This window comes from Lactuca serriola, chromosome 4, assembly GCF_051521515.1.
Source record: "Lactuca serriola cultivar US96UC23 chromosome 4, Lser_US96UC23_V15, whole genome shotgun sequence".
In the NCBI taxonomy this organism is placed as follows: Eukaryota; Viridiplantae; Streptophyta; class Magnoliopsida; order Asterales; family Asteraceae; genus Lactuca; species Lactuca serriola.
In genome coordinates, this window is record NC_136411.1 from 338,667,062 (window position 1) to 338,676,489 (window position 9,428).

The following is a 9,428-nucleotide window of genomic DNA, read 5'->3' on the forward strand; positions in this document are numbered from 1 at the left end:
ACAAGGATTTACTTTTTCATTTGACAATGAATGTGGTGGCATTAATGCTTTCTATAATAATGTTCTTTATTTTAAAGCATTACCTTGTGATGGTGTATATGAAACTATGTCGATTGTAGATAACCTAAGAAATAATGTGTTGTGTATCGATTCTTCCACTAGCTTGGATAAAGCATCATTATGGAATTTTCTTCTTAGACATGTTAGCAAGCAACACATAGGCCAACTCCAAAAGGATGGAGTATTGGAGTCATTTGACCTAAAGTCAGATGATAGTTGTGAATCTTGTTTACTTGGAAAAATGACAAAGTCACCCTTCACTGGTACATGTGCTAGGGGTGAAGGTTTGTTAGATCTCGTACACACAGATGTGTATGGACCCTTCAGAATCGCCACAAGAGATGCTAACCGCTTCTATGTGACTTTTACTGATGATTATAGTAGATATGGCTATGTCTACTTAATTAAGCATAAGTCAGAAAACTTTGAAAAGTTCAAAGAGTTTAAACAGGAAGTGGAGAATCAGCTGGGTAGGAACATTAAAATGCTTCGATCCGATCGAGGTGGTGAGTATCTTAGTATAGAGTTCCTTGACTATCTTAAGGAATGTGGGATTGTCTCACAATTGACACCTCCCAGAACACCACAACTTAATGGTGTAGTTGAGAGGCGTAATCGAACCTTGTTAGACATGGTTCGTTCAATGATGAGTCGAGCTTCGCTACCAATCTCTTTTTGGGGGTATGCCTTAGAGACTGCCGCCCATATTCTTAATCTAGTCCCTACCAAAAAGGTTGCCAAAACACCTCATGAGATGTGGACTGGGAAAGTTCCCAATTTGGACCACATTAAGATTTGGGGTTGCGAGGCTTTCTTGAGGCGCGAGACTCAAGATAAGCTCGAACCTCGAAATAAGCGGTGTATTTTCATCGGCTACCCACAGAAATCCTTTGGTTACCTGTTCTATAGACGCATTGATAATGTGGTCTTTGTGGCAAGGAGATGAGTCTTTCACGAGAGAGGGTTCATAAGCCAAGGGAACAGTGCGAGGCAAATTGACCTTGAAGAAATTCAAGAGTTAAGTGGTGAAGGAACCTCAAACCCTAGCAGTCAACCTGAGGAGGAAATTCTTGTTGATCTAACTGACGAGTCTGTACATCTAAGGCGTTCCACGAGAGTTAGGAATGCACCTGCGCATTACTATGGTTTCCATATTATTATGGAAGGTGATACACTTATTAGTGATAGTACACTGGTAAGTTTTGATGAACCTAACAGCTACAAGGAAGCCATGGCAGGCCCCGAGTCTGCTAAATGGAAAGAGGCTATGGACAGCGAGATACACTCCATGTATGACAATTAAGTTTGGAACTTGGTTGACAGTGTACCGAGTCGTAAGACAGTTGGGTGGAAATGGATCTTCAAGAAGAAGAATGACATGGATGGTAATGTACACACTTATAAGGCGTGGCTAGTTGCAAAGGGATTTTCTCAAACTCTGGGAGTTGATTATGATGAGACCTTTTCACCAGTAACGAAGATTAATTCTATTAGGGTTATGTTAGCCATTGCTGCATTTCATGATTATGAAATATGGAAAATGGATGTTAAAACCGCTTTCCTTAATGGAAAGTTGGCTGAGGATGTTTACATGAGTCAACAAGAGGGTTTTGTCAGCACAGAGTACCCTAATAGAGTGTGTAAGCTTGAGAAATTCATCTATGGATTGAAACAAGCACCTCGCAGATGGAATCTTTGTTTCGATGAGAAAGTCAAAGAGTTTGGTTTTTTGAGGAGCGAAGATGAGTCATGTGTATATGTCAAGGCTAGTGGGAGTATAGTTAGCTTTTTGGTATTGTATGTGGATGACATACCACTCATAGGATATGACATCCCAACTCTGCAGGAGGTGAATTCATGGCTTGGGAAGTGTTTCGCTATGAAGGACCTTGGAGAAGTTGCCTATGTTCTAGGGATAAGGATTTTGAGAGACAGGAGTAAGAGACTAATTGGACTTATTCAAAGTACCTACATGGATAAGGTGCTAAATAGGTTCAGCATGCCGGATTCCAAGAAAGGAGAGTTACCGATCCTAAGCAATGCTAAACTAAGTAAGACTCAGAGCCCGAGTACAGAGGCTGAGATATATGAGACGAGTCGAGTACCGTTTTCTTCTATTGTAGGCTCGATCATGTATGTTATGACATGTACTCGTCCAGATATAGCCTTTTCTTTGAGCATGGTCAACAGATATTAGGGGAACCCTAGCAAGGCTCACTGGACTGCGGTAAAGAACATTCTCAAGTACCTACGGAGGACTAAGGACTGGGTCCTTACCCTCGGTGGTAGTGATGACTTGAGAGTAGTAGGGTATAGTGATGCTAGCTTCCAGACTGATAGGGATAATTTCCACTCTCAATCAGGCTAGGTCTTTACCTTAAACGGAGGAGCAATTACTTGGAAAAGTTCCAAGCAGGAGATAGTGGCTGATTCAACTTGCGAATCAGAGTACATAGCAGCAAGCGAGGCAGCAAAGGAGGCGATATAGCTGAAGAACTTCATTGGAGACCTTGGAGTAGTACCAACTATAAAGGAGCTTATAAATATTTTCTGTGATAGTGAAAGTGCATTTGCCTTAGCCAAGGAACCAAGGGATCACGGGAGATCTAGACACATTGACAGAAAATACCATTTCATTAGACATCGAATAGAAGAAGGACCCCTCGTGGCAAATAGGGTATCATCGGATGAGAACCCAACAGATCCCCTCACGAAGGGACTGGGTAGGGTTAAACATCATCAGCATGCGAGACGCATTGGGCTAAAGGATGATATTAGTTTTAGAAATTAGATAGTTTTTGAAATTTGTAAAATGTAATTGACATTTGATGATAAATAAAGGTTGTTATTTATTTATAAGTAAAGTGTTACTATCTTTTGTCAATCGTTTACTATCATTTCATTTTTACATGTTTTGACTTCCAGAATAATTATGTTATGGTATATCATATTATTCAAACCATCCACAGTCAATCATACTTTGGAAGTAGGTAATGAGTCAAGACTGTCATGAATGGGTCTGCAGTTTGTCTGGGACAAAGGGGCTGTAGTGTTCATGAGTACTCCTGGAATAGTGATTCGAGTATTGGATTCAACCCACGCTCACTTGTATCACTTAATGGAATTTATCTCGAGTGATCATGGGACGGTAATATCGTATAAGTCTTAAAACCTAGAGATATGAGTTGTTGACTATGAGTTGGTTATACATTGATTGTACAAAAACGCATTGGTAACTCGATGTTATAAAACGTGCCTTTGTGTATGATTCAACAAGTAGTAGAATAAGCATATGAGTCGAAGTTTATTTGTTCCTTTAGAAGCGATATCTGTGCCCCTCAATGATTTTGTTTTGACCTATGTATCGGACCCGGTCATAACTAAATTGATGTCAAACTCGGAAATCAGGAAACAAACTGTTGGACAATAAGTACGACATTGTTCCATGTATTTTTCCGGCTGATATCTTGAGAGTAGAGGATTATATGATCACTTATCTTAAATGGCAGGTCATCTTAGTTCCACGAGACTTTGAAAGAGCTATGATTGATGATCGGTTCCTGAAGTCATGCTTACACTTATAGTTATTAGACTTATCCAAGTGGAAGACTGTTGGATCACGTGTCTAAGTCCATAACTATTTCTGGTATGTACTTGACCCGGATGGCATGGTCCATTTGTGTTGCATGGCATCATGATGATTGGATATACAACATGAGAATAAGAACACTTATGATTTGTTAATATACTATAAGTTATAATATATTAATATGAAATCATATTATTTAATTAGTATTGATCAAGAATTAATTTTGTGATAAAAAAGAGACTAATTAAATATATGGGGTTGATTGTGTAAATCATATATTCTTATATAGTGGGCTAATGATCCATGGTTTATTGAATTGGGCTAAAACCCATTGGGTGCTCCATGGAGGTTAAAACCCATGGATCATGGAGGAAATGAAAAGTCATGTTAATTAGGGTTTACATTGTGTAACCCTACGTGTGACACACTATATAAAGACCCCATAGGCTAGCAAAATCAGCACTAAGACTAGAACAAGGAGTGTTAACCGATTTTGAGTGATATTGTACTTCTCTCAAAGTTATTCCAGGAGTTGTGGTGTTGTGTGAATTGTGACATGCTAATTTCTATATGGCCTATCTATTAAAAACTTCAAATTTCTATATGTAGATAATATTCTTTGTTGTTACATACTTGTATTTGCGACATGTTAATTAAATAATTGTTGTAAGTTTTTTAGTAGATCACATAATTATTCATCGTATTTGTAAATTAATTTTAATTATCTTAATTAATCAATTAATTGTTTTATTTTTCATGTTCGATAATTTTTAGTTGATTTATTTCTTTCCAGTTTAGCCATTTAGGTTTGTATTGATTTTATATTTTATGACATGTTTTATATAAATTTGGTTGTTACTTATTTCTACGAATTAATTATTTGAATTATTTAATTACATGTAAAAATCATTTTGTATAAAAATATAAGATTATGTTTGTAATTGAAGTTTGTTGTGACTAGTAAATTTCATTGAACAATGGAAACAAACAAAAAAGAATAGACTAGGTAATAAAATAGATAATTTACTTTAAAATGTGTATATTGTTACATTTTGTTATCATTTGAAGTATTTTGCTACTTATTCATATTTTTATAAATTATTTGGTCTACCATATAATAAAATCCTACAACTCTTTTGACGAATCTCCGATACCACACCTCAGGGGACTCGTGTCGACAATGATACCGTCTTTGAACCGCATGTAATCCAGAACGACTCCATTCACCGATGTTTTATTCACGAAAATATGGTGATGAGAATGAAAATATTGGGTACGACTTTGAAAAAAAACAAAACATCAGGGGTTATCTTGCAATAACATTATAATCTTTTATCCGTGAAACAATCCAGACTCCAAATCCACAAACCCTCTTCATCCATTAAACCCTTTCATATCTTCCAAAATTCGTAATTCTTTTTAATCAGTAATTCAAGAAAACAGCAAATCCATGGCAGTCATATTTTCCTCTTCAAACATGATTGTCCAGATCAGAAATCATTCATCAGCATCTCCGCCATCGGTAAAAGCTTTTGCTTCTTCAAAAGGGGGTTTCGTAAACCCTATCAACTTCAAATTTCCTTCAAATTTCACGCATAACCCATCTTCTTTTGCAATCAAAGCCTACCAGGATGAACCGGTAACTTCTTATCCCTTTTTTCGCATATGACGTTTCTATGCTTATGTGAAATTTTAAATTCTGGGTTCAATTTCTTTCGTATGTGTGTTTCTATGAACAAATCCAGTATGATTATGTAATTAACCTGAGTGCAAAGTAATTGGAAGTAAGAACAGCGTAAGAATTCAGAATCTGCAAACTAGTTATCGAAGCCACATGTGTTTATGGTTGCAGATTGTTCTCTGACTTTTATAGAGGGTTGCAAAATAGTCAAATAAGATGTAAAACCTTGAAATGTGTTTTGATTGTGGTTATGAAAACACAATGGTGAGAAAGTATTGCTTTACAAGAAGTCGTGTTGATGTGCTTCTTTGGTGTCAACATGTAATCCCTTTCGGGTTTATGTAGTAGTGGCCACTTTTAACACCTAAAAAAGGTAACTACATAGGACTTATAGGGAGAAAACGAAACATATAATTATTCCACTAGTTTTATTCTTGATGTTCCTTTTAAGCCTTCATAGGTAGTGCATACAACATTTGTGAGTTTTTTCATGTGGTAGTGGTATAGGATTTATCCTAAATTGATATTAAAATGTAAAGGATTAAAGTCAAATGATGTGTTTAATGCATTTTCTTAAATATTGAAAATGGAAATTAGTGATGCAAAACGTGTTGAAGTTTGCGATTTTATGCCTAAATAAGTTGATTCATATGTTATCCCGTGTGTCTAGGATGGAATGGAATGACGAATGAATGGAATGGATAAGGTAGTGATGGAATGAGTGATTGCATTCCATAAACATGTTTTGTTTGCCTCTATGAATGGAATGAAATCTTATATGAACTGTAAATAGTATATCTAGTACAATGTATAATTTGAATTATAATCTACGGAATTTAAATTAGGGAAATATGCAGAAAAGTCCCATTATTTTGGGAAATTTTTTGATGAAGTCATCGATTTTTTTTTTGAACAGAAAAGTCCTAATTATTTAATTTTAGATGATAATTTGTCATTTCTGAATAAGGATATTTTTGTTAATTTGTGCAAGATATTAAGTAAACAGGGCTTTTCTGTTAAAAAAAAAAAAGTTAGGACTATATAAAATTTTTCCCAAAATAATGGAACTTTTCTGCATATTTCCCTTTAAATTATAATGAGATTTTACTTAGACACAAAAGAATAAACATAATAAAAACTCATTAAAACCCCAAAATGATTATAACAACTTTTCTTGAACAAATGTTAGTTAGTTCCACAACATCTAAAATTGATATTTTTTTTGTATGACAATATTTATATGCTCTATTTATGCTATTAATGTTATTGATTAATGATTACTTTACACATGTTTAATATTTTGTAATTTGTTATATCAGAAACTTGAACCCAAGAGAAGCATATCGACACCAAGTAAGCCTAAAGTTGCCAATTTCAAGGAACCAATTCTCGAAAAACAATCTTTAACATTTGTCGATTCAAAGCAATCTCCAAAAGAAAGAACAACCACACAAACATCATTGGACTATCAACTAGTTCTCAAGTATCCACTTGTTACCGAAGCCGCAATACAAAAAATCATAAAAGAAAATACTTTAGTTTTTATGGTGGATGTTCGTGCCAACAAAAAAGATATTCGAAACGCGTTTGAAAACATGCTTAAGATCAAGACAAAGAAAATCAACACGCTCATCAACTATGATGGGACTAAAAAAGCTTTCATACAGTTGTCGCCTGAGAATCAGGCGACAACTGTTGCTAAGAAAATGAAAATCTTAGCTTAGATTTTGATTTTGTCAAGGATTTTAATTTTTGATGTTGTATATAACCAAGGAAGCCAAGATATGAAGATGGAAATGAAAATGAGGAGTGTGTAGGTTGACAATTTGACTTTTGTTTGGTATTTTGTTTACTACCAAACTTAGTTTTGGATCTTGATTTTGGCTTTGTTTCTTTTGTTAATCATGTTGGTTGTATTATGTTTAAATATTATTAGGTTAAGACTTTGTTTAATTGGTTAAGACACAAATTAATTACCTATTTCCTTTTTTTTTCCTCGCAACTACTCTTGCATTTAAATTTGATTAAGTGTTGTTAAAATTTATAGATATTGTGAAATTTGTTTTTAAGGATGTATATGTAAAATGGTCATTTAGTTTAGACGGTTTATTCCGTCTAGAAAAGAAGATAATGTTCCTTGTGTGAAACAATTTATCGTGTCATGCATTTGATATCCAAACAATTTAGATAGACATACATTAATTTAGCCATTTTACTTATATATGATTTAATGAAGAAAAAAAAACAATGGTGAGAAAGTATAAGTTCTAAAGAATGGTTAAAAAGTTAAATCTTTTTTTACAAGAAGTGTTGATGTGCTTCATTGGTGTTAACATATAATCCCTTTCTGGTTTATGTAGTAGTGGCCACTTTTAACACCAAAAAAAAAGGTAGCTACTTAGGACTCATAGGGAGAAAACGAAACATATTATTATTCAACTAGTTTTATTCTTGATGTTCTTTTTAAGCCTTCAGAAAAGGAATGTGGAAGTGAGGGTTGATTATTTCATTTGGTATATGATTTATTCTAGATTAACATTAAATTGTAAAGGATTAAAATCAAGTGATGTGTTTAATGCATTTTCTTAAATATTGAAAATGGAAATTAGTGATGGAATGCAACGAGGAAATTAGTGTTTAATGCATTTTCTGGTTTATGTAGTGTGTCTAGGTTCACTTTATGGTTTTTTGGTTGGATGGAATGGAACGAGGAATAAATGGAATGGACAAAGTAGTAATGGAATGAGTGATTGCATTCCATGATCATGTTTGGTTGTCCTCTATGAATGGAATGAAGTCTTATATGAAGTATAAATATTAGGGGTGAACATGGTGCGGTTCGGTGCGGTTTTTGGCCAAAACCGAACCGAAAACCGCAACTTCGGTTTTTGAAGTTTAGAAACCACACTGTTCGGTTTTTATGCGGTTCGGTTTTTGCGGTTTCTTTTCGGTTTTTTGCGGTTCGGTTTTTCTTTGCGTTTTTTTGTCAGTTTTTTATTTGGTTTTTGTTTTGCCTTTTTACTAAAACTCAGATAACTCAACGAGTTACTCTGACTCGGATGAGAAGTGTTAATCATTTTTTGAGAAACTTTATGTAGATGAGGAGCGCCAAAATTTTCATCCTCAGCAATGTGCGACTCCTGAAAGATGTGGGTTAAAAGTCATAGACTTGACTCTCTTATATGAAATGTGAGAATGGTGAAGGTTTTATCTCAAATGCGATGAAGGATACTCTTATAAGGCTGACACAATTAAAGCTCAAATGATATCTTGGAGATGAACCGATACCACCACCTTTTGGTTTGAAATCAAATAATATAACACTCATCCAACATCTTCTAATGCTTAAATATAATACTAATTAAATATAATATTTGTTTCACAGGTACATACGATAATATCAATTAATGTATCTTTATGATACTATCATCACTAGTAATCTTAATATTAAAATGTTATAAAATATAATAAACATTATTTGTTATTGTAAATATCACTAGATGTATGTTTAAAAATATACAATCATCCTCTAATAAGATAAATATTTATAATTATAGAAATTTTAATTGTCATGGATTCTTCGTTCTTACAATTATCAACATTTAATATATATATATATATATATATATATATATATATATATATATATATATATATATATATATATATATTCGGTCCGGTTCGGTTTTTTGTGGTTTTTGCAAGACTAGAAACCGCAACGTACCGAACATTTTCGGTTTTTACAAAACTAAAAACCGCACCGCCGGTTTTCATTTCGGTTTGCGGTTCGGTTTTGCTCACCCCTAATAAATACTATATCAAGTACAACGATTTATAATTTCAATTATAATATAAGTAATTTAAATTATAATGAACTTTTACTTAAAAAACAAATGGTTAATCTCATAAAAAACCTTATATTTTATGTGTTTTTCCAGGTAAAGCCTCAACTTTATTTTTCGTTTAAAAAAGACGTATTTTTTCGTTTTCTCCGAAAAAACCCTCAACTTTGTATTTTTTTTCAAAAAAATCTCAACCTTCTAATTGCTTTCAAATAAACCCCGACTGTTTTAGTTTTTCTCGAAAAACCCCTCACAT

General features: G+C 33.8%; 1 protein-coding gene across 1 annotated transcript; it reads left to right on the plus strand.

Moving 5' to 3' along the window:
* Positions 1-5,001: 5,001 nt before the first annotated feature.
* On the plus strand, positions 5,002-7,332 carry LOC145097490 (large ribosomal subunit protein uL23y-like). The gene is made up of 2 exons (XM_079035058.1): positions 5,002-5,288; positions 6,650-7,332. Exons 1-2 carry the CDS (start codon positions 5,100-5,102, stop codon positions 7,052-7,054), a joined length of 594 nt encoding a protein of 197 aa, XP_078891184.1. The 5' UTR covers positions 5,002-5,099; the 3' UTR covers positions 7,055-7,332.
* The last annotated feature ends 2,096 nt before the right edge of the window (positions 7,333-9,428 follow it).

What these genes read in the sequence shown, in the direction of transcription:
- LOC145097490 (XM_079035058.1), top strand. Translation starts at nt 5,100, where the DNA reads ATGGCAGTCATATTTTCCTCTTCAAACATGATTGTCCAGATCAGAAAT. An exon ending in AAGCCTACCAGGATGAACCG is followed by an intron (nt 5,289 to 6,649) that starts GTAACTTCTTAT and finishes TTGTTATATCAG; the next exon opens with AAACTTGAACCCAAGAGAAG.